Raw genomic sequence first — 25132 nt, 5'->3', positions numbered from 1 at the left:
AAGGTATGAGGAGCTGCTTATGTGCTACTACTTTGCACCAGGTAAAGTTTGATGTGCCTGAGGAGGAAGCAGCCATGACTAAAGGCCACATCTAAACTACTCAAAACCATGTTTCTAAATACCAGCTACTTTAAGGTTGCCAAGCCTCCCCACAGCGTTGGGAAGGAGTTGGATTTATTTTAATAGAGGAGTCTGCCAGGAGGACTCTTCAGTTGTAGTTGAGTGCAGAAGCTTGTGAATGCGCAGAGGATGCACAAGCTTTGCTCAGTTTAGGAACTTGTCACAATTAGGTGATGAGTGTGTGTGAACTTGTAAGACTAGGAAATGAGAACTATTGACCAGGGAAGTGAGGGGAAGCTCTTAAGACTGTTTAAGAAAAGGATTTAAACATAACGATAACAAGGAGACAGTTTTTGAATTTTCTGCTATTGGATGATTTTATGTATATCCTTATTCCCATCCTATCTGTTCGTTACCTTTACTTACCAAGACGCTTTTTTCCCTGTTGTGCTTAAAAGCTGATGCTATTTGCATTTATCATCTGCTTATGCACACATCTGGTTCCTGTCAGATTACGGGGTTGCTTCAGTGGGTGTGTTGGTGAGAATGAAAAATGAGTGAGGTCTTATCTTAGAAACACCTTCCAGTCTATTAGGCTGGAATTACTGTATTAAAAGACAGGACAAGTTGAAGTCCATTATGTGAGGACAGACATCTGGTATTTGTGATGCATATTAAGATTATGCAGAGGCTTGGCTTTCATTTTCAGTAAAAACAGAGAAATATCTAGCATGTCAGGCTATAGAGATAACCTTCCAAGTATGACCTGAGCTCAAGTGATGTCTGCCTGAGGCTTATGTGCCTGAAGTCCAAATGTCAGCCTAAACTGTTTAATTACAAACCATTTTTGTCTGTGGCTTTGAATGCGGGTTGGGACCGGTACTGAAGCCCGTGGGATTCATAATTGAGTAATACATCTGTATTATTTCCTCTGAGAAGAGAGGGCACTTACAAAAGAAAAACAGATTGGAAAACAGACTTCAGAAGGAAGAGAAACAAAAGGCATAAAAGCAATATTTTTGGAAAGGCATTTCCTAGCATGTTCTTTTATTGGGGGATGTGACTGTTACTGAACAGAAAATCAATGGATATGAAAGATGATTTTATTTGCTTGATCTGTCAAGAATTAATCCTGGTCTTTAATGTAGCACCCTGGGTTGAGGGTTGGATAAACATGATCTGCTGTTGTCTGAACTATAAACCAAGTAGTCTGTACAGGGCAAAAAAATGCAAAATACATTAATTGTAGCTTGCTTTTATTCCTCCATTGTTTGGCTTTTGTGAATTTTATGGGAGAATGTTTGAAAAACCTTCTGTATTTTTCTTCTTGCTTAAAATTAGTCTTAAAATAAACTCAGGTAATTATTTTTATAAAAAGGTTTTTAAAAAGCCCGGTTTTTTTAAAACATCAACATAGCTCATGAAAGGACTACTTAAAATCCAGAAAAGTGAGTTTTAATTTGTAAAGATCATTTAGAATATAATGGAAACACTGGAATTAAAATGTGTAGCAGCTCTCATCAGGGAGGGACGATGACCCAACTAAAAGTTATTTTCTGTTTCAAATATGATTTTTCTCCTTTTTTTTTAATAACTAAAATAAAAGCTAAAAACAGCTAACAGTAATCCAGTGTTAAATATGATTTATGTGATAGCCCATGGTGGAAACTGAGAATCTTGAATCATGAGCACCGTGAATAACCTGTATCCTTCTGGTAATAATTATCTGACTATCTTTTGTCAGGTTTATGGCTACTAATGACTTAATGACAGAACTACAGAAAGATTCTATCAAGCTGGATGATGACAGTGAAAGAAAGGTGGTGAAGATGATTTTGAAGTTACTGGAAGATAAAAATGGTGAGGTGCAAAACTTAGCTGTGAAATGGTGAGTATTCTTGTTCTGTGGTATAAGGAATTGTTTAATGACTGAACAACATAAAGCATTTTTGAAAAACTTCAAGGCCACTGCTACACAAAATAATTGTGAAATTGATGTCCGCAAGGGAGCTGTTATACTTGTAGGCTTCCTGTCTTAATTTTAGTTTTTACAGAACTGTTTTTCTTGACATTGTGGATTAACATTTGGAGTTTCAGGTGACATGGCACATGCAGTCCTTGCTGCAAATGTGTGAATGACATGCTTGTTCTTTGGTGATAATTCTTGAATGCTCAATAGATTTAAGAAGGTTATAATTCACTGGTGGTTGCCTCATTGATATTTGACTGTGAATAGGTAGATGTATTTGAGTAGTTTTCAAGCAGAGATTAAAACCAAAAATGGTAAATACACAGTCTTGGTTATCAAATATGGAACTTAACTCTTCACTAATATTCAAAATACGCTGTTGATGGTTGTTCGTGCTCTGCAGAAACTGTAAATGCTTTGTGGAGTCAGGCTGCAGTTACTTGCATTTGAGAGGCTTCTGTTGCTTCACTGCCCTCTCTTCCTCACTTTAATTGTACATCTGGTGTAGCTTTTCCAGAGCACCCTTTGAAGAGGTGCTGTTTATCGTGACGTACTTTTTATTCTTGGCCCTTCTGACTTCTTGTGCCCTTCAAGGGGGCCTTCTCCTTTAAGAAGCTTCTAGTGTTCACTGAGAATGGTTCTTGTTCTATGAGCTCAGATTTTCTAAAATACTCCATCTACTCTACTTAAATTGCATGAGGCATGAATTGAAGTAAACTTGCTGTGCAAGAGCTTTGGACAGCCTTGAAGAGTAGTTTCACATTGTGACTAGCTGAGTTAGTTTGTTTCAGCTTGTTATTCTTTACAGTTTGCTCCATCAGACTATCAAAGCAGAAAATTAAAGCCTGTGTGTACATCTGCTTATGTACTTAGGAGCTATGTTTGCCTCAGCTTCTGAAATATATTGAGTGATGGTAACTTGTACAGAGACACTAGTTAAGGAATAGTGAGTTTCAAGCCAAAGTTTAATCTTAGCAGTATAGTAATGTAATTGTTACTACTTTTTCACTAGTCTTATCAGGGTTGTGGAGTTGTTTAAATGTGTCTTCCCCCCTTTTTATAAACAAACAATACAAATGGCGTGTTTCTTTTTAATTCGGACTTCTGCAATGTCCAAGTTCCTAGTGGTACAGCTTAAGTTCTATGGCTTTGAAACAGGTTGCTCAGAAGAGCAGATTATTATGAAACTTGGCTCAGGCTTAGAATTATCTTTATGTGAAATAGCATTTTGTATAAAAGTTTCATTGCAGCATGCTTGCAGTACAAGTTTGGAGTCTTTCTGAGAAATCCAAATAATGCTTAAGAGCAGTGTTATATTTACTGTAATGGGACAAGAAACATGATGGAAAAGTTTTCAGGTAAATTGTAAACATTCATCTCGAATGTGTACATTCTTGAACCTATTAAATTTTCTTTTGCATCCCAATCACTTCTAGATATGCTTTGAGGACAAAATAAAAACCGCCTTAAAAGAGCATTCTCTTACTAAGGCAGCTTATACTCATGGTATTGTTCCATGACAGTTTTAAGCTAGTTCAGGCTAATGCTGCTTTGCAGTTCTCAACTTCTTTGTCCCTTTTCTTGTGCTGTTGCTTTTCAGATTTTGTTGTAGACTGGTTTGGGGACTTAAGTTTTCCTCTGGCTTAATGCTCTCCTCCTGCAATTGGATGAACATTGGTAGAAACAATAGTGGGGTGAAGGATGGTGGGGGAGGTTGAACACTATTATTAAGCTGTAGTTTTTCTAAGATGGTTCAAGCTGATTGAAACTCTTCCATCTAATACAATGCTGAGTGTAAACCAGATTTGTTGAGAAATTAAATTCAGCCAGCATATTTTTCTTGACTTTGTTTTTTATAATATTTTGTGCTGTCATTCTTGTTTATTTCTTTGACAAATTTGTTGGCACTTTCAGCTGAGAAAAGCATAAACTGCGTTTAGATCTCTGTTAGTTTAAATGCTCTGGTGAACTTTACATGCTGTCAGCAGGACCTTTCATCAAACTAGTACTTGATGACCCATTTGAGTAGGTATGGATTACCTCTCTCACAGAAAAGGGATTTAAGACAACCCTGTGTACCTTTGAATCTGTATTTGAGACAGATTTTTCCTTGGGGAAGGCAGGAAAGATTTGCAATTTGTTATGAGAGATTCCGCTCCAGGTAGATCAATGGAAACACTGTGAATGGCATAGGTATCGATCACTCCTTTAGCAGGTAAGAACCTCCTGTGGTACAATCACTCTTTCAGGGTTTGATTTGTGAGGTAACTGAACAGAACAGATTTAGAACAATTCAGAGCAGCCTTAAAGCACCATTTATTTTTAGGCAAGCGTAGCAACAAGTAAGTAGTGTTCTGGTTTTGCCTTATCCTCTGCTTGCTTTCACATATGGGTAGAAAGGGCTCTATGGTTAAAATGCTGCTGAACTTGTTTCTTATTGTCTCTTCAAAGCACACTAGTGATTTTGTTCTGATTCTTTCAGTTATATCACACTGTTTTGGACAGGATAAAACATGTTATCTGTTGGTTAGCGGAAGTCAGGTTGAGAGTTCATGGATATTTGGGTAGCTACCTTGTGAGGTGATTGTGCAGTTAATTTCTGAATAAAAAAGAAAATTAATGAGCTGCCTTTGTGCTCTTGGAGTAAAACTCAATCTGCTCTAAGTTGAAACCTACAAAAGGGAAGTGAGTATGTTTGTCAAGCTTCTGTTATTGCAGGCAGTAGATGCAAACTGGGTAACTAACTGCAGGTTGTTCACCTTGTTTTTCTTAGGAGCATGTAACTTTTTAAACATATTCTTCTTGTCAACCTTTTTTTTTCTGCAGGAGCTGTTTTTTGCTTCATCTGATAGCCATAGGCTGTTTTATAGTCAGCCAGTGTAGAAAATGCTGTTGGATGTTCTTATGGCGTATTCTTAGTTCAAGGCTGTTAGTGTAGTCCATGGTATCCTGTGCACCTTATTACAGTAGTAGTTATGCTGCCTGTAGCTCTGTCCAAGATTATGTGTATTTGGATTAGACAAGCAGTTTGGTTTATCTAAGCGTAGGTATTGTGTTGGATGGATGGTTTGATCATTGCTGGTGATGTTGGGTGTAATGTTCTGTTGGCCCAAATTACCCATTAATTGTTTCATATGTTCAGTATTGTAGTTTAATGATGAGCTGCTTCTTGTTTTAAGCAGTTATCTTTGGTTTGTAATTCTGGTGTTTAAACCTGTACTTAAAATTTTTATTGCTTCACACTGAGCTGTTTCCTGAAACCTGTAAAAATTAAAACAAACACAACGTATATAAATACATGTAAGAAAAAAGAGGGATCAAAGTACTTTCAGTGTTTCCTCCCTTGCGATACTGTAGTTTCTCTGCATTCATCAGTGTGACTTCTCTGGGCAGTAGTTCAATATAGCGACCCCTGCTTGATGCTATAAGTGTGAGTCATTAGTGTGAGCAGGGTGATGCATGCATTGGTTGTTCTGTGGCTGATCCGGTTCGGCAGCTTTAAAGTTTTTTGGATGCTGTGGTAATACACTGCTGCACATCACGCTATACTAGTGATTTGAATCAGCAATATTTTTTTCCATTTATGAGTTTTAACTCTTCACTGTAAGTAGGTGTGCTTATTTGATAGCAATGAAGATATGCCAATTTGAGGCTATACTTGATCATGAGTTGATGTCCCTCTTCCTAATAAGAAGCTATGCTACAAACACTTCTTTCTTTTTCAAATGTATGTGACTTAAAGGAGGCAGTGTGTTATAGTTGCTGTTTATTTGCACAGGCAGCTCTAAGAGAGACTGGACACAAATTAGTGGCTAGAGAAAGGGAAAAGATCAAAGACCACTTAAAACAGTATCTGAAACTGCCTTCAAATGTGTAAAACACATAAGTGCAAAAGCTTTGTTTTCTGAATTGATTTTATAAAAGAAGGTTGCACTTTATTTTCCACTTAAAAGCTTAGTTTGTAATCTGGAACTAATAATAAGGTCTGTCGGTGATATGTACTGGTTTTAAAGGCGAGAAAAGCTTGAGGCAATTTTTAAAAAGTGCTTCATAACTGGTATGTCTGTTTTATTGAACTAAGAGGCTGAATAGATGGGGCTGAAGACACTTATTCAGGTAAAATCTGGTTTAATGCTTTCTAGAAACTAATTTCGAGTGTTTTTGTGAATGACTTAGTCATTTCGAGGGTTTGGTCATAAGCAAAAAGGTGTTTCCTATACTTAATTGAGATGGATCTAACTGACCAGCCTTTGCTGTGATTATATTAGTTACTCATAGGTTACATTTGAAAAAGAAACATTTAAATCAGAAACATTTAGTATTTGTTCAATAGCTCAGGTTTAAAAAAAGGCCTTACCATCATTTCAGATATTTTCACTTATGGAACAACTGTTTTTTGGTGGGGATCTGCTTCTCGTCTGTCAAAGCTGATGTATAAAAGGATGCTGTCAGCTGCAAATCTCTAGGATGCAGAAGATGCATTTTCATAGAGCTGCAGCAGTCATTGCGAACTGCAAAAAGCAGAAGACGTGATCTTCCAAGCAGTGAAAGGAGGGATGACATTGCCACCTGGAATCTCACCAACCAGGTAGCAAACTTGCGCACTACTAATCAGAAGAAAACTTTCAGGATTGCTATTCTGAAGGCTTGCCATGTTTTTTAAACGGTACTGTCACTCAGTTTTGTATGAATACACTTCCATAATTGTACAGGTGCTTGTTCCTGCTTCCTGGTGTTTCTATTTACAGTGCTGTTCCTGGAGCCTGCAGCATTACAGATGTGAAGTAGTTTCTACAGATTCTGCATTTGCACCTTTGTATACTGTAGTCTGTTGACTGAAACACATGGAATTTCTTTGGACCACTCTAGATGGTCCTCATAGCTTGGAATTGTGACTGTTTCTGTTCTAGGTGATTTGTGCTTGCGATGCTTGTAACACGTTTTTACTGTGCACCAAGGGTAGATGAACGCAACAATGCTGTGAGCAGCCACTGACTGACAGTGGTGTGTATTTGAAGAGAAACTAGCGATGCGTCAATGAAATACTGTCAAGGGAAACCTTTGCTGGAGAATGAAATGAAGTTGTGGAGAAAGCTGTGAGCTTTTTGAACTACTGGAGAAAGTGTTTCGGCTTTCAGGAGTGCAGTCAGGGATGGATAAATGTATTTGAGTCTGGGAGATAGTGCTTGTAGTAATTTGTGTGTTGGCAAATGCGTGTGTATAAATCTGGAATTTATCTGCTGGAAGAAAGAAGATCTTTACCAATATCGTTCACTAGAAATTATTTTAATAAGATTGCAGTATTAATTTACCATGATTGAAGCAGTAAACTAACCAGATTAGACTGTGGATATGGTCCCCTAAATCCCTGCTTTTAGGGATCTAATAGCTATGGAGATGATTTGATAGAATCTGAAGATTCCAGTACTTTTTTCTTAAATTAAACGTCAATTTCAGGTTAGGGCCTGAGATTTGGCTGCTTTTAACAAAGGGTGCTCTGTCAGGGCTGTTAGTTTTTGCAGAAGTAGTTATACTTTCTGAAGTGAGTTGCATTACATCTTCATTTCTGTATGCTTAAAAGGCTTCTTTTTATGCCTTTCATCAGATACCAGTCAGTAGCTCCTTTAACAGTTCTCTTGAGATCATCTGTAAGCTCTTTCTTTTAGAAATGTTGCCCCAAATTGTTTTTGTGTATACGTTTTTAAGATACGTGTGTATCTCCATAAAACACTCCACAAAATGAGTAAATTGCAATCTTCCTGAACCTGTGGCACTGGGGTGATCTTAATGCATCAATTTCAGATGTCTGTGGCCTAGTTTGAATATGTTAAGCTAGTTCTAAGTTTCGTGTATTAACAAAACTGAATTAGTTGTAAGTGATATTTCAGTGCATGGGTTTGGTAAATGTGTTGCCTTTGCTTTTTTTTTTTCCTTTTAAATTTCCATATTGACAGTATTTTCAGCAGGTTTTACTACACCAGCAGGGTGGGTAAGGAGAGAAGGAAACCAAGCAGGTTACAGTTTGTGAAGAAAGATATGGAAAGTGGTAGGTGTGATTGACTTGGGAATTGCATATTTCAGGGTGCTAATCTTAAATGCTGTGCCTCAAGTGCAAACACTGTTCTGAGTGGGGGTAAGGCATTATGAGCATGGCCATTGAAAAAGAAGCTCCTAAGTTTGTCTGACATGGTGACAGGCTATTAATGCCAAAACTTTGACTCTTACACTTGTTGCTATCATACTCTAAGTCACACTTGGTGACAGTTGAAACAAGGGCTTGTTTTATATAATAGATAAATCTCCTTTGTCCATGTCCTCCTCCTGTTTGTACTCCTTGCTTGCTGCCTTTTGTGTTTGTTGGGCATTTTAAATGATAATTAGCTCTTGCTACTGTGGATTCTTTGACCTGGAAAGAAAGGGTAACAGCAGTGGGCTGCATGCAGCAGGTTTTGAGATGAAAGATGTGTTTTGGTTTTGTCTGCTGTAGAATCATGTGTACTAGGTGCCCAAGAGTGAAGGCCATAGATCTCAGCCGTTTGAGTCCATCTGGAATTACTGTCTCTTCTGGATCTGAGCCTAGCCCTCCAGTGTAGCTCCTTCCAACAGCTGTATGTGAGGGTTTAGTTTGAGCTGTTGGAAGACTCATTTTTTTGTGGTTTTTTTCTTTTTTTTTTAGGAATGGAAAAAGTGGGTGAGCATATTGGGTGAAACAATTTTTGAGGGTCTACAGTTGTCCTGTGGTGTGAGCTGTATGGTGGAAAGGGATGGGTTTGGAATGACTGAGAGCACTATTAAGGCAGGAAGCAAAGGTGCGAGGAACTTTGGTGTGTATGGGAGTCTTTGTAGCAGGAGAATGGAAAGCTAGATGCTGAGACTGAAGACCAGGTTTCAGAGGAACTTGGAATTTGGGTTTGGATTTACCCTGTAGGTGCTTCTAAACTTGACCAGACTGTTCCTCTATTTTTCCTCATGCTTGCTCAAAATGACAATTGCTCTGACCAGAAGTGGGAGTTGCAAAAGTGACTTGTTCAAAATGAACAAATTCTATGTCAAGTCTGACTGTACATTCAGAAGTTAATTTGATATGGTCCAAGGAGCCAAGTCACATTAAAAGAACTGTGAGGTAATAGAAAGTGTATATAGGTCAACAAGTAAAATTAATACGTGATAACATTCCTTGTTAATAGCACTTTGATATTAATCTGCGCATCCTCAGATCTCTACCACTAAAGCAATGCAGGAATGTCCTGTCCTCCCCCCCCCCCCCCAAGCTGTACCAGCGCGGTAGTAAATGTGGGGTTTGTCTTCTTGTCGTTCTAGGTAAATGCACTACTAAGCTCCTAAACTAACTTCAGTGCCTTTATTTTGAATGCCATAGCCTTGAGCCTTTCCTTCTGCATAGTGATCTGTGACCTGTGTGTTCCTTCACAGCTGCCTGGCTGACAGCTTTATTAGGTAGCAGTAAACCTAGGGTCCAGCTGTGTTCTTGGAGAGTTAGACTTAAACTCCAGAGCAATTTGCAGTAAACCAAGAAAAGCTGTTTCACTTGTCATCTTGTACATTGTATGCTTGTGTCTCAATGCATATAAATTAAGAAAGGAACCCTCCTTTAGACTGTAAAGACTCGAGTAATTTTTCTGTCTTAAACCACTTGTGGGTTTCTGTAATACAATAATGTGGGAATTAGATGATTTAAGTACCAAGTGTAAAGTTATTTAAATACTTCTTTGCCTGAGTGGCATAACTTAATTTGGATTTGGGCTATCTACTGTCAGAATAACAGTCTTCATTCAGAGCTTAGTGTCTTGATAGCTTGGGCAGATTTCTGCATGCATCTAGATGACTTTCCTCTGCCCTCCCTCCCCCCAATTGTATTTAGTTGACTTAATGTCCACGCTTTTTTAACTGTGAAAGTTGCTCGTAATTCAGAATAATTTTCAAAATCATATGAAATAAAAACATAACATTCTTTCCCCGTTGTGATTACTAAAGTCTGAAAGGAAGTACTTTGTGAAGTGTTTCACATCCAGATAGTTTCTTTCCAGTAATCTGCTGCAATTAGAATACGGTGCAATGAATTTACTAGCTTTGCTAGAACTATTAATCAGGGTTTAGCTCCATACCACAACCTGGCAACTTTATTATTACATTGTTCAATCAAATGTATAAAGTTGGATATTTTTTTTTCCCCTACCTTTTTTCAAGTGTCTTCAGCTTGTTTTGCTTTTGTAAAATGTTTTGAAAGGCTACTTTTGGAGAGGAGGGGAAAAATACCCTTGTGTATCGAACTAACTTGTGGCCAAACTGTTTAAAAAGTTCGATAATTACTGTTTGTTTCACATCAGGGAAGACTTAGGTGCAAATTAATATATTACGACTGTTCAATTTCTTTTCCTAAAGCATGGAACTCTGGTCACCCTGCTCCCTTTGCACTGAACAAGGAGTTAAACTAGGCAAATATTTCTAGTTGAAAGTTGGTTTGTTTTAAATTATGTTAATCTGTTTTACAAATAATTTCATCAGCTGCATGTTAAACTTCTCATGCCTTAAAAAGGTTGTGACCATATGGTGCTTAAATCATTGCAGTGTCAAAAGTCTGGCGTACTTGTAGTGAATAATGGCGTGGTTTTGAAAATTTCAACTTTTGCTTTCTTGATCTTAGTCTTGTTTTGATAACAGGATAGTTCATTTTTTCCTCTAGGGTTTCAGTTTGACTTCAACTCTCAAAAATTGGTGTTTGCTAATCCTGTAGATGTCATTTTAGTCTTAGCTTTACTAGAATCAACTCTAATGAAAAGCAGTATTAGCATTCAGTGTGGAAAAACATGAAGCTCCTATGGAGGCATTACATTCTAATGTAGTCCTAATATAATTAGTTGGTAATTGGCTTTAAGATGCTCCTTTCTTCACATTTGTTCATACATTGATTTTCACATATTTCAGTTTTATAGCTCCGATTTAAAAAAAGCTTGTCTGTGTACATTGTGCACAATGTTAGAGGACAGATACAAAATTTGTACCCTCCCTTGTAAACCACAGAAACATCTGTTGTGTAATGTATGGCTCTGTCAGTTGCACTAGAGTCATAGAATAGTTAGGGTTGGAAAGGACCTTAAGATCATCTAGTTCCAACACCCCTGCCATGGGAAGGGACACCTGACACTAAACCACATCACCTAAGGCTCTGTCCAACCTGGACTTGAACACTGCCAGGGATGGAGCATTCACAGCTTCCCTGGGCAACCCATTCCAGTGCCTCACCACCCTAACAGGAAATAATTTCTTCCATATATCCATCTAAACTTCCCATTTAAGTTTTAACCCGTTACCCCTTGTCCTATCACTACAGTCCCTAATGAGGAGTCCCTCTCCAGCATCCTTATAGCCCCACTTCAGATACTGTAAGGCTGCTATGAGGTCTCCACGCAGTCTTTTCTTCTCCAGGCTGAACAGCCCCAACTTTCTCAGCCTATCTTCATACAGGAGGTGCTCCAGTCCCCTGATCATCCTCGTGGCCTTCCTCTGGACTTGTTCCAACAGTTCCATGTCCTTTTTATGTTGAGGACACCAGAACTGCACACAATACTCCAGGTGAGGTCTCACAAGAGCAGAGTAGAGGGGCAGGATCACCTCCTTCGACCTGCTGGTCATGCTCCTTTTGATGCAGCCCAGGATACTGTTGGCTTTCTGGGCTGCGAGTGCACACCGAAGCCAGCTCATCTTCATTTTCTCATTGACCAACACCCCCAAGATCAGCACTTGAAACTGCTTTAACACTGTCTATCCTCACAGCACAAGTCTGGAGCTGTTGCATGACCTTGCTTTGACTTCTGTACTGCAAGTTGAGCCCTGATTTCCACAAAAACAGCAGCAAGACTTAATATTTTGAAAAATGCTTCCTGAAAAAAAAAAATTAAAAATCTACAGATGTTTCTCCACTCCTCAAACTCTTAACCAATTGTTCTGGTACAAAGAGCTTACTTGAAATCCTCACTCTTTACTGCTCATTAAAGTTCATGCTGAGAACATACATGTAAAATCTCTTGGAAGTCTTTGGTACTTTGTCACTGTGGCTGAAGTTGAATTTGATGGTGATGTGTATAAATTCTGGTGTGCTTCATAGGAAGAAAAACATTGAGGTGCTGTTGAAAGTCAGGCTGTAGGATTTCCTTGGTGGAAATCTGGAGCAACTGCAAAGCAACTGGGAGATGGTCTGTGCACAACACCAAGTCAAAATGCTATTCATTATCCCTTTGATTCAGGTAGAAGAGAAAATAAATAGTAGTTTTCTGGAGTTATATCTGTTTTTCTGTTAATTCTGTTGTGGGCTATACTTCCCGTTTAATTCCCACATTTTCTGTAGGTGGTCCTTGCTACTGCTGTCTCCATTCTTGCTTCAAGCCATTGCTTTTACTCCTGTGTGACTGCTGCACACAGCTCCTCATCTTGCTGCCATTGCTTCCGTCAGGGTCAGTGCAGAACCTAAGCTTGGTAGAACTTTAGCTTCATGTGACATCTCATGTCTAGTTTTGATGTCTTATTAGTAAGCATGCTTTCTTGATTGCATAGTGATACTATGGGTGCTGCCACAGAGAATTAAAGAGAGAATAATTGGCAAGATCAATATACAGAGGACAGAAGCTTACAAAAAAGGGAGCTATGTCTTTCAGAGAAATTACTGTATGTACAGGTTAACAGTACTGTTTTTTGGTGGAATGTGGTAGGAATGCTTATAGCACGGTGTGTAACACTTTTTTCTTTTTTTCAGGATTTGATGTGTGCATTTTTAATATAGTATGTTTGAGGGAGTTGAATTAGATTAAAATATTTGGTGATTTAAAGCATTTTGAAATTCATTTTCTTGAGATGCTTTGAAGGTGGGCATTTTAAACATACAGAGAAACTAGGTAAGCAAATTTGAAGCAAGAGGGGGGTAGTAGGAGAAAGAGAGAATAAGTTCTCAGAGTCTTTGTGCAGGATTTTCACAGGTGAGTGGAAGGAAATAGGGAATATAAAGTTACGTTTTTGCAGAACTTCCCTCTTGGAACAGAACATTAACAATGGAGACAGATACTGAAAGTTGGTGATAGGGCTGAGACTATGGTGAAGGATGGTGTATTTCTTAGTAATAAACTAGACTTTACTGGGACATCTGTGGTTTTAGCGTTTTGAACAAGTGGGAGCATTTGACAAAGGAATACAAGATTAAGATGCTCAAAGCAGTTGGAATGACTGAAAACTCACAGTTCAGAGGAAAGAGGAAATATTACTGTGTGCTATATGTATAGTGGTGCTGGGTGTCTGTGTGGAGGAGAACATGCCATGTCATTGTTTTTTATGTTGTTTGCCTTCTATTAAGGAAGGCACTCTAAAGTACAGAATGAGTCTGAGACTGAACCCAAGTGTTGTGTAGAATAAAGATGCAGCAGTTAAGGTTGCTTGTCTGTGAACTAAGCAGGCACTAAGTCAAGCACATAAACTGATGGCTCTGGCTAGGCAACTTTTTGTTGTAAACCTTAGTGTTAAGTGAGAAGTAAGAGAGACCCTGATTTGAGACTCAAGCAAGACAGTCATGCAAAAACTGTTTCCACCACTTAGATTAAAAACATGTACTAAACCACTGTTTTGTTATGAAACTTACGGAGGCAGGTTTCAACCCAACCAGTTGAAGGTTTCCAGATTTTGAAATTATGCTTTATATTACTATCAAAACCAACCTTAAGTTTGTGACTTGAATGTAAAATACTAAAATGAAATAAGGAAGGTTATTTAAGATTGCAGATTTAATATTTTTCTTCTGTTTATACAGCCTTGGCCCTTTGGTGAGTAAAGTGAAGGAGTATCAAGTGGAGACCATTGTAGATACCCTCTGTACAAACATGCTTTCAGATAAAGAACAATTACGTGACATTTCAAGCATTGGCCTTAAAACTGTGATTGGAGAACTTCCCCCAGCTTCCAGTGGTAAGGCATTTTGTACTCAAGACTACCTAGTTTTATAATTTCATTACTAACTAAAAAAAAATAAATGCAAAAGCTGGGTCCTTCAGTGAAGAGGCTTTGGTTCATTTAATGTTGGAATTGACTTGTCAGAGGAAAAATGCATGGCACAGATATCCTTTTAGATGTTTCGTTTCTTCTCTGTATTTCCAGATTTTGCTAGTTTGAAAACTTTTTTTACTAAAGGATTGCATTAATATGAAAACCAAACTTACAGTATATAAACTTCAGTATAACAAATTGAGTGTAAAAGCCTCCTATTTTAATAATTGCCTTGGTGGAACAACTCTAGGCTGTAGTAATAGCTAAATCTCAGCTTGCGTTTTGATTGATAGTATTCTTTAAAATTGTTTATAACTTGGGTATTTTTCTTTTATGATCTTCTTTCTTAGTTTCTGGCAAGTGTTTTGGAAAGTACCCCGTGTTTCTAACAGTTGCCTGATAAATTACTGAAATGCTTGCCTGCAGTTTTAAGTAAAGGCAGTCTTTCCTTCAAAACAGATAGTAATGATGAACAGCTCATGGCATTACTTTTTTATTCAAGTAATACTCAGATATCATAACATAAGATATGAATGAGAACAGAGAAGTGATTCAAAAGGGTTTGGAAATGCAGGTTTTAGAAACTGAGGTTTATTAAAAAAAAAATAAATTTAAAAACAAATGAAGATGAGTGCTAGCCTTTGGATATCTGATACCATGACATGAGTTTCTTCTCTTGTCAAAATTACTCCATACACTGTTAGACAGTTGGGGAAAGGGGGAAACTCTGGAGTTGTGCTAAAGATACTTTTACTTGAATTTTAAAATACTTGGGGTATACATTTCCCCCCTTCTCAAATGTTTCAGCAGTATTACAGGTACTTATTACTTAAGCAGCTTCTTGGACAAAGATTTTTCTCTTTGATAGAGCCACCTCTAAAGAACAGCTGTATATCTACTGCTGTGCTTCCCCCTACCTGTAGTTTATTTCTTTAGCCCTTTCAATTACTGTGCTCGGTTTGTCTTGGCCTTCACTTTCCATTGTTTGCCCTGCCAAGAGCAGTGTGCTTTCCCATAAGGTATATAAACCAGACATTTTAAGAAGTCCTCCTTCTTGGTATTTTTGTACATAGGTAGTCTTTCAGCTCTAACGCACGGTGCATATTACATTAGCAAACAAACTGGCTGTTCAAGCTTGTTTTGTTGGATGGGAAGATTTTTTTTAATGTTGAGATCAGGTTGCTTTTCATGTCATGAACATCATCTCTGGTGTTAAAAACTGGGGGGCTTTGAGGATTTTTCATTATGAAAATGCTGAGGTTTTGTTATTCTTTCAGGTTCTGCATTAGCAGCTAATGTTTGCAAAAAGATCACAGGGCGTCTCACTAGTGCTATAGCCAAACAGGAAGATGTGTCTGTTCAACTGGAGGCACTTGATATTATGGCTGATATGCTAAGCAGGTAAACATCACTCTTCCAAAATGCTGGTAAATGCTGATAAATACTCCTTAAAGCTTGACCTTTAATTTTCCAAATGTTAAATTTAAATTACTTGAAGTTATATAATAGGGTAATGTATTAAAGGTGAAACATTTAGGAGAGAAAAGTGAATGTACTAAAGATAAGTTCATTGATAGGTTGCTTGTTATTCAATCTTCTGTGAATTGTAGTTTTAAGATTATTTTAATGTTTATTGCTTTGAGGGTATGTTTTAAACTAATTTAATTTTTTAAAAAGTTCCAAAACCTTAAATGTAAAGACTAATTGGTATCTGTGTGTGATGTTTTGGGAATATTTAAAGGAATTGTTGTAAATATATGGACAAAGTTATCTAGATTCAATTGGTTTGAGTTTGTGTTTTGTCTGTTTTAAGGCAAGGAGGACTGCTTGTTAACTTCCATCCTTCAATTCTGACCTGTCTGCTCCCCCAGCTGACTAGCCCCAGACTTGCTGTGAGGAAAAGAACCATCATTGCTCTTGGTCACCTGGTTATGAGTTGTGGCAATATGGTATTTGTTGACCTCATTGAACATCTGTTGACAGAACTGTCTAAAAATGATTCCATGTCAACAACTAGGACCTATATACAGTGTATTGCTGCTATTAGTAGGCAAGCAGGTCACAGAATAGGTAAGAAAAATATATAAATTATCTTTAATTTTAAAAGTTTTTATGTGAGAGTAATTACTTTGCTAACTTTTTTTTCCCCTTACCAGGTGAATATCTTGAGAAAATAATTCCTTTGGTTGTAAAGTTTTGTAATGTAGACGATGATGAACTACGAGAGTACTGCATTCAAGCCTTTGAATCCTTTGTTAGGAGGTAAGATGTAATAATGTGTGCCATTTGATGTCAAGAGACAGTCCCCTTGGTACAAAATATTTTTGCAAGCTCTTAGCTGGAACTGTTCCTATAACTATGTCTTGTAACTTGACTTCTAAACAGTGTGTTATATCTGTACTGAAGAAACTTTCTACTGTGCCATTACTACTTACAGGAAGTATTCTAATACTACTTGTTGTCCAATAGTAGTGACAAAAACATAAGTACCCAAAGGCATATCTTGGTTCTCTGCAATCTTCCAATCTAGCAGATCCAGTTATATGGTAGCATTGTACTTTCTGACCTTTCTTTCAGAATTTCTGTAATTCTGATGGATGAATTGAGGGTGCTTGGTTTGGCCAGTGTCTTCAAAATGCAGTATGTATTGTGAAGTCTTTTAGGAGTATTTTAATTCTTCAAAGTAATTTGACATTGATTGTATTTTTATATTATGCAGATGTCCCAAAGAAGTTTATCCTCATGTAACTACTATTATAAACATTTGTCTTAAATATCTTACCTATGATCCTAATTACAATTATGATGATGAAGATGAAGATGAAAATGCTATGGATGCTGATGGTGGTGATGATGATGATCAAGGTATATTCTCCTTTTGGTTTGGGGGAGAGGAAGAGCTTGTGAACCTGCACTCATCTGAGAAAATCAGTATGGGTGGAATTGCTATTAAGTACCAGCATTTGAATCACTTGCAGGCTTTTGTATTCAATTTTTGTACTGTTTGTAAAAATACTTTATGAACTCACTTCTTGGAATAAAAGTATAGGATGTTAGTGCTAGAGAGAAATAATTCCAAGGGTGAACATAGGGTACAAGACAAATATTTTAAAATACTTGAAAGGTGGAAAATGGCAGAAGCATGTAGGATGATATAACTAAAGTGAGAAGAACATCAGTTAATGAATTGAAAATACATATTCAGCCTGGGAGAGGCTCCTCGCTACTTTCTGCTATGTGTCGCTACCTAATGCGTAAAATGAGAATAGATTGAAAATTGCAAGATACTCAGTATTTTTTGTAGGATAACAAAATATTTAAGAGTGAAAGGTATAAGGTGTTAGTTGTTAATATGGTGACAATATATACATGTATACATGTGTGTGTGTGTATATATATATATACAATATATACATATATATGACAATATATATGTAAGCTTTATGGAAAGTTGGACGCACAAGTAATCTGAACCCAGAGCATAATATTCTCATTACTTTTAAGAATACATGAGCTGCATAGTTGTTGATTTAGTGCATAAGAAGTTAACCTGTATTGCTTACTGAATGGTGGGGTTTTGTTGTCATTTTTTGGCTCAGAGTATGGTTTGATTTGTTGCTAGAAAGAAACAAACAGGACAGTTTGTTGAATCTTGATCAGCTAGTAACTGTTGTTGCATTCTTGCTTATGTCATGAGTAAGGAGGAATATGCTTTAAATCAGTAGTCAGGCTGTAACTAAGATGCAAACTGCCTTGTCATGTTTGCAGTTTAAATCAATACATGTGTAAGACTAGTGTGAAAAAATTGGCAGAGAAAATAATTAGTCTTATGATTTAGGCAGCTTAGAAGGCTTTTTATCTAAGGTTTTTAATGTTCTTCTGAAACTTTCTTTGGTGTGCCTTGTGGAAAGGACCCAAGGGTATTCTTAATAATTGCTTAAAATAAAACTTAATGCTTTGATTGTCTAGACTTGAACATATTCATTATCTATTTTTTTCAAGGGAGTGATGATGAATATAGCGATGATGATGACATGAGCTGGAAAGTGAGGCGTGCAGCTGCTAAGTGTCTGGATGCTGTGGTTAGCACACGGCATGAAATGCTTCCCGAATTCTACAAAACTGTATCTCCTGCTTTAATAGCCAGATTCAAAGAACGTGAGGAGAATGTTAAAGCAGATGTTTTTCATGCGTATCTTTCTCTTTTAAAACAAACTCGACCTGTGCAAAGTTGGCTTTGTGATCCTGATGCAATGGAACAAGGAGAGACGCCATTGACAATGCTTCAGAGTCAGGTTATTTATCAGAAATTTTGTTATTTTTGAGAGCAGGCACTGAAGTTGTGCCCTGTCCGTAAGGATAGTTCTTGAAATGTGCCATATCATACTTTCCTCATACACAGATCACAGTTGATTACTGTGGTACTAACACAGAGAGCAAGCCAGCTAAACTGGTCCAGGGAAGTGCAGCAGTCTTGGAAAGTTAAATCCAAACTCAGCAAATATGCTTATCTGATGTCAGTATTTTATCACCACCTGTAAAAGTTGCATGTCCTATGTAGTTTAGCCAAATTACCAAAGCAAAACAGTTATTTTTTTGCATTCTATAGTGCAGATGTAAGCTAACTTGATTTGCTGCAACATATTCTAGTTGCAGAATAAAAAGGATAATGCTGCAAATCTTTTTCTAAGTGTTTTGTTTCATGTCACCTTTTAAAGTTAAATTGCTAATTTTAATAGCATTTCTTTTGACTAATTTCCCCGTTTCTATAAGTTCCCTAGTACCCTAGAGAAATCAGAAATAGAGGGGTAGGATACACATCTTTCTATTACCCTAGTGATCAAAGATGAAAGAAATGTCAGCTGTTGAATCAATTAACAAATGTGTGATGATTGCAGGTCCCCAACATAGTTAAAGCTTTGCACAAACAGATGAAGGAGAAAAGCGTGAAGACTCGTCAGTGTTGCTTTAACATGCTAACTGAGCTAGTAAATGTGTTACCTGGAGCCCTAACACAACATGTTCCTGTACTTGTACCGGGTATGAAAAACGTAATATCAACTTAAGGATTTATTAGTAAATTGAATGTGAAGTTTCAAAATCTTTAAATCTTGACTGTTTTTTTGCAAAAGCTTTGAAGTGTTCCTTCTGTTTAAAGAAATTAGCAAAATTATCAGCTACTATGTGGATGCATGTAAATATTTTGGAGACATATTTCAATCTTGAAAACAAGCATTAATTCTAAGCGAGCTTTTTACTTCTATATTTAAAGAAAAAGATAATTTGATTCTTAATTGCAAAATCACACTGCATTTCTGATCTCAGGAGAGTGAAACCTAAAATGTTGAATTTGAAGTAACAAAGGAAAGTAAGTTTGGAAAAGTTTGAAGGTTCAGAATCGGTTTATAAATCAGAAAATACATCACAAGTCATCAGAGGTCCTGTGTCCTCTGTGTAGAGGAAGCTTGAAAACTAATTGATTGAATAAACTGTTGAAAGGGGCTTAGAAGCATTCAAAAAAGGTTGGGAGCAGGAAAACATAAATTCAGTATTGCTGCCTTCCTTCAGACATTTTGCTAACCTAAAAAGATATTTTTCTTTTTTCTTCCAGGAATAATTTTTTCACTGAATGACAAATCAAGTTCTTCTAATCTGAAGATAGATGCATTGTCCTGTTTGTATGTGATCCTCTGCAATCATTCTCCCCAGGTCTTTCATCCTCACGTTCAAGCATTGGTACCTCCAGTTGTAGCTTGTGTTGGAGACCCATTTTACAAGATAACATCAGAAGCGCTTTTGGTTACACAACAACTTGTGAAGGTTATTCGTCCTTTAGACCAGCCTTCTTCCTTTGATGCTACTCCTTACATCAAAGATTTGTTTACTTGTACAATCAAGAGATTAAAGGCTGCTGACATTGACCAGGAAGTGAAAGAAAGGGCGATATCTTGTATGGGTCAAATAATTTGTAGCCTTGGTGATAGCCTAGGCACAGACCTGCCTAGTACACTTCAGATCTTCCTAGAGAGATTGAAGAATGAGATCACTCGGTTAACTACAGTAAAGGCCATGACATTGATTGCTGGTTCTCCTTTGAAGATAGATTTGAGACCAATCCTTGGTGAGGGAGTTCCTATTCTTGCTTCTTTTTTGAGAAAGAACCAGCGAGCTTTGAAACTGGGTACTCTTTCTGCTCTAGATATTTTAATTAAGAATTACAGTGACAGCTTGACAGCTGCGATGATTGATGCTGTCCTGGATGAGCTTCCACCTCTGATTAGTGAAAGTGATATGCATGTCTCACAGATGGCTATCAGTTTTCTGACAACACTGGCTAAAGTATATCCTTCCTCCCTGTCAAAGATTAGTGGGTCCATTCTCAATGAACTTATTGGGCTGGTGAGGTCACCTTTGCTTCAGGGTGGAGCTCTTAGTGCCATGCTAGAATTTTTCCAAGCTTTGGTTGTGACTGGTACAAATAATTTAGGCTATATGGATTTACTGCGCATGTTAACGGGTCCAGTGTACTCACAGAGTACAGCACTTACTCATAAGCAGTCTTACTATTCCATTGCCAAATGTGTTGCTGCCCTTACTCGAGCCTGCCCTAAGGAAGGACCAGCGGTTGTAGGTCAGTTCATTCAGGACGTCAAGAACTCAAGGTCCACGGATTCAATTCGTCTTTTGGCTCTACTTTCTCTTGGGGAAGTTGGGCATCACATTGACTTAAGTGGACAAATTGAGCTGAAGTCTGTAATATTAGAAGCGTTCTCTTCTCCTAGTGAAGAAGTCAAATCAGCTGCGTCTTATGCATTAGGCAGTATTAGCGTTGGCAATCTTCCTGAGTATCTGCCGTTTGTCTTGCAAGAAATAACCAGTCAACCTAAGAGGCAGTACCTTCTTCTTCATTCCTTGAAAGAAATAATTAGCTCTGCATCAGTGATTGGTCTCAAACCATATGTTGAGAACATCTGGGCCTTACTCCTGAAACACTGCGAATGTGCAGAAGAGGGTACAAGGAATGTTGTTGCTGAATGCTTGGGCAAGCTTACATTAATAGACCCAGAGACTCTGCTTCCACGACTCAAGGGATACTTGGCGTCAGGTGAGTAGTGGTAAATCATGTACATATTGTAGCAAATGGCCTTACGCTATCTATTAGTTTTGCAAATTACTTGCTTAAATTTTGTAATATTCTTGAAGTTTTGCTCCTCCCAGCAACAATGTGCAGCTTAGATGGCTCCCTTTTTGCAAGTTGTTGGTCATACGTAATATGTATTACTTTTATATTCTGCTTTCAGACTGTGGTATTTCAATTGATACTATGTTTAGCAGAGAGCTATAAGCTTAAGGCAGAAAGAACATGGGTGACAAAAGGACAGATAGACAAACCAATTAGAACATGTTGATCTTTTGATGTAAATCACAGTATTCCTAATTTTCAGGTAAAAATTCAGAATTTTTTAAGGATTAGGAAATTGTGCATACCTTATGAATCTTGTCAGTAGAGTTCCTGGTCTGAAACTGTTTTCTTCATGCACTTCTGCTTTAAAAAGGAGAGTTATCTGTAGGCCTACACGTGATGATAAAAAAATTGGTTCTAACAGGCTTATTACTTGAATTTTCTGTAGCAGATAACATTAAATGCTTATTACCAATATCATGTTAAAATGCCTTCTCCATAGATTTAGTTGAGTTACATATTGCATTGCTAGTAATAAACAGCATTTCTTGTTTAGTGTTCTTAAAAGTACTAGAAGTTTAAAAAGAACAGCATTGAGTGTGATTTAAATTCTGTAGTTGTACTGTTTTAATGTTACATATTCACACTTTTGTTTCATATTAGGGTCTTCATATGCTCGAAGTTCAGTGGTTACTGCTGTTAAGTTCACTATTTCTGATCATCCACAACCCATAGACCCACTTCTGAAGAACTGCATAGGTAAGTTCTTTACTTTTACTAACAGCTTCTGTTTTCAGGCAATAGAATTGCATTTAAAATGTGTTCTTTTTGTTTTCAGAAGTAAGTATTTTTCACGTACTGGTATTAGCTGCTAATGATAACTGTTAGAACAGTTACAAAATGTTTCCATATTAGCCAGTTATTTTTATTAATTGTAGTTTTCTTGAATTCTGAGCAGTAAAAATTGTGTGATTAAAAATTTTATATGTATATTGAAGCTGTGATACAAGAAGCTAAGGCTTTTCCTGAGATGGGATCCAAAAGCTGATTTTTTTTCATGTGCTCTTGCAGATTATGTCATTTTGATGTGGTAAGTTACTGTCTTTACCCAGGAGGGCAGTCTTGGAAATATTTGACATTCAGTCACTTAAAATATAAATGCATGTCTGAATTCTGAGTATTATCAGGTGGTGAATTGTAAATTTAGGTCCTAATGATTCTATAATGCTTATGGTCTGAAAGCATTTGGAAGTATGTATATTTTTACAGGGATAATGTAATCAAAGCTTTCAGTGTAACACCAGTATGATAAAAAGTGATTTAGCTGTGCTGTGGCTTTTTGATCTTTTCTTATTTGTATGACAAAGTATTGTAGAATTGTTTAATATGCTATAGTGACTGGCTTATAGCGTATTAATTATAGGTTTAAAGATGTATAAAAAATTGTGCATACTGCTAAACCTAAGGGGGGGGGGAACAATCTTTAAAACCCATGGTCTTGCAGAGAGCAAGGTTTTTATTTACGATGAAGTGGAATCAGTTACTTTGTGTTATTTTCATCACTAAGCTTTATTTTTTTTTATTATATAGTCAAGAATTGTTTGCGTCGTGTCCCGTCCCCCCTTCCCCCCCCTTTATCTCCCATGGAAGCTGCCTTGCCCTTTTGGTTTCTGGAAATATGAATTGATTATTCTGTAAAAAAACAAAGCTATTGGTATCTTGTACTTAAAAAAACCTCAGCCATCTTTAGTTTTGTTACCCAATTTCTTTTTTGTGTAGAAGTCGCTTTGGTGTTTATACCTTGTTGTTTTTCTCCTTTTTAAAATTTCACTTTGCAAACATTGAGGAAAATATGTTCCTGCATGAATTTATTTTAACAAGGCTGTGTTACAGAACTGTAGAAATTCCAGGTTGAAAATGCCTGAAGGCAGAGTTGGATGAGAGAGTTATTTGTACATTAATATATACTGAGCTAGGGTTATTTTGGGGCAATCTAAGAATTCTCAATATATGCTGATTTAAGGTTAAAAATCAGTATTTTGATAGTCTCCTTAAGAGGGGTTTTCTAATTCTTGAACTGCAGAATTGAAATTGTTTTTCTGATACAACTAAGTGAGGATATTGTTAAAGTAACAAATGAAAAAGATCTCACAAGTTGATTTATTTCTGTACATGATTGCAGGTGATTTCCTGAAAACATTGGAGGACCCAGATCTCAATGTCAGGAGAGTAGCACTGGTGACATTTAACTCAGCTGCACACAATAAACCATCATTAATAAGGGACCTCTTAGACACTGTGCTTCCTCATCTTTACAATGAAACAAAAGTCAGAAAGGAATTAATTAGAGAGGTATGTTAACTAAGAAAAAGTGTTAAATATATGTAAATGGATTCTTTGTTTTCTAAGTATATTACTTCTTAACTTTGTTTTTTATTTGCAAACAGGTGGAAATGGGACCATTTAAGCATACAGTTGATGATGGGTTGGACATAAGGAAGGCAGCTTTTGAGTGCATGTATACTCTTTTGGATAGCTGTTTGGATAGACTAGATATTTTTGAATTCTTAAACCATGTAGAAGATGGCCTGAAGGACCACTATGATATTAAGGTTAGCTGTTATTTTTCTCTGTGTAGTCAAAATTTTTTATGTAGTGAATAGACTGAAATGGTAAAAATATTACTTCATATGCTTAAATACTTCACTGTATTTGCCATTTCCATTAAAGTGTTGCTGTTAAAAGGTTACACAGCATTGCAGGAAATATATCTTCATGTATGTGCTGAGCATCACTAATTGTTGAATTACCGTTTTTCTCAACCTAGATGCTAACCTTTTTAATGTTGGTGAGACTGTCTACCCTTTGTCCAAGCGCAGTGCTGCAGAGGTTGGATAGGCTTGTTGAACCTTTGCGTGCTACGTGTACAACTAAGGTATTTAAATTTAAACCAATTTAATTATTTCATGTTGTCTTACAGAAATATAAATGAACTTGTGTATGAAGAATGCTGTGCAGCTGCAGCATTTTCCTGAGTTACAGTTAATAAACTGCAGTAGGCAGGATAATATGTGCACCTTTACACATGTATTGAAATTCTTTAAATTACAAATGGACGGGTAGACTTGTTTGCTTCTTTTAAAAAATCCTATGATGCTTGATATTTCTTTTGTTCTGTAAAAATTTAGCTTCTATATGGGCAAATTGTAAGTCTCACTTCTTTATAAGTAGTAAAACTGGGAATTGAGAGGTTTTTCCTGACTTCTGATGATTACCTTGGATCATACAAACATTTGGGTGATGAAAGGAGGCAGAATAACTAGTCTTTTTTTGCTGTTTTTTGTTATTTTTTTTTCCCCTTTATACATTTGTATTAGGAGAATCTTGGTGCAGTTAGTCTCCTTCCATTCCTGTTCTTGTCTTGATCCACCTGCATGCTCTGACAGTCACTTAATGTGTGATTTACTTTGCTTTTCCATTACTGTAGTCTGTTCTATTTCCCATGGAGAAATTTGACTGGTTTTAATGATAATTTATGTTTGTATTATTGAAACATCTTTTGAGAATTATAACAGAAGGTTAAGCAGTTATTCCAATGAAGGCCAACTTTTAAAAAAATGTTATGTCCTCTGGAAGCTGGAAGTACTATGATAATATCAGTCTAATGTCATTTACTGACCTTAGTAGCTAGAGGTTGACTGCTATAATTATTTTGATTTGTAACTGACCTGGTAGTTTACAGCCTTTTTCTGCTTGCTTTGCAATAAACTGCTGGTATAAATACTGCTAAAAAGTAGTTGTTTGGGGGGAGTTAAGAGCTTAGGCCATTTTGAAAACTGTTTAGAGTGGTAGAATGGAATGAAATAGGTCTTTGTAAG

At 36.9% G+C, this 25132-nt stretch overlaps 1 protein-coding gene across 2 annotated transcripts in view; it reads left to right on the top strand.

Annotated features, from left to right (window-relative positions):
- The window catches only part of CAND1 (cullin associated and neddylation dissociated 1), a 28483-nt gene that overhangs the window by 2413 nt on the left and 938 nt on the right, over positions 1 to 25132 (top strand). The window contains exons 2-14 of one of the 2 annotated variants that reach the window (XM_061467153.1): positions 1805 to 1948; positions 13839 to 13993; positions 15349 to 15472; positions 15885 to 16141; positions 16228 to 16333; positions 16791 to 16936; positions 18074 to 18366; positions 18970 to 19111; positions 19683 to 21176; positions 21918 to 22013; positions 23437 to 23606; positions 23702 to 23866; positions 24082 to 24189. In XM_061467153.1, coding sequence (XP_061323137.1) covers positions 1805 to 1948; positions 13839 to 13993; positions 15349 to 15472; positions 15885 to 16141; positions 16228 to 16333; positions 16791 to 16936; positions 18074 to 18366; positions 18970 to 19111; positions 19683 to 21176; positions 21918 to 22013; positions 23437 to 23606; positions 23702 to 23866; positions 24082 to 24189 — 3400 coding nt within the window. Of the gene's footprint in view, positions 1 to 1804; positions 1949 to 13838; positions 13994 to 15348; positions 15473 to 15884; positions 16142 to 16227; positions 16334 to 16790; positions 16937 to 18073; positions 18367 to 18969; positions 19112 to 19682; positions 21177 to 21917; positions 22014 to 23436; positions 23607 to 23701; positions 23867 to 24081; positions 24190 to 25132 lie in introns of those variants that run through there. The other variant, XM_061467154.1, reaches the window with a different exon arrangement.

The sequence above is a fragment of the Pezoporus flaviventris genome, unplaced genomic scaffold, assembly GCF_033815535.1.
Source record: "Pezoporus flaviventris isolate CSIRO_AGI_PZ_B2104156 unplaced genomic scaffold, CSIRO_AGI_Pfla_v1 ptg000045l, whole genome shotgun sequence".
Classification (NCBI taxonomy): Eukaryota; Metazoa; Chordata; class Aves; order Psittaciformes; family Psittacidae; genus Pezoporus; species Pezoporus flaviventris.
This window is presented reverse-complemented; position numbering and strand designations above follow the sequence as displayed.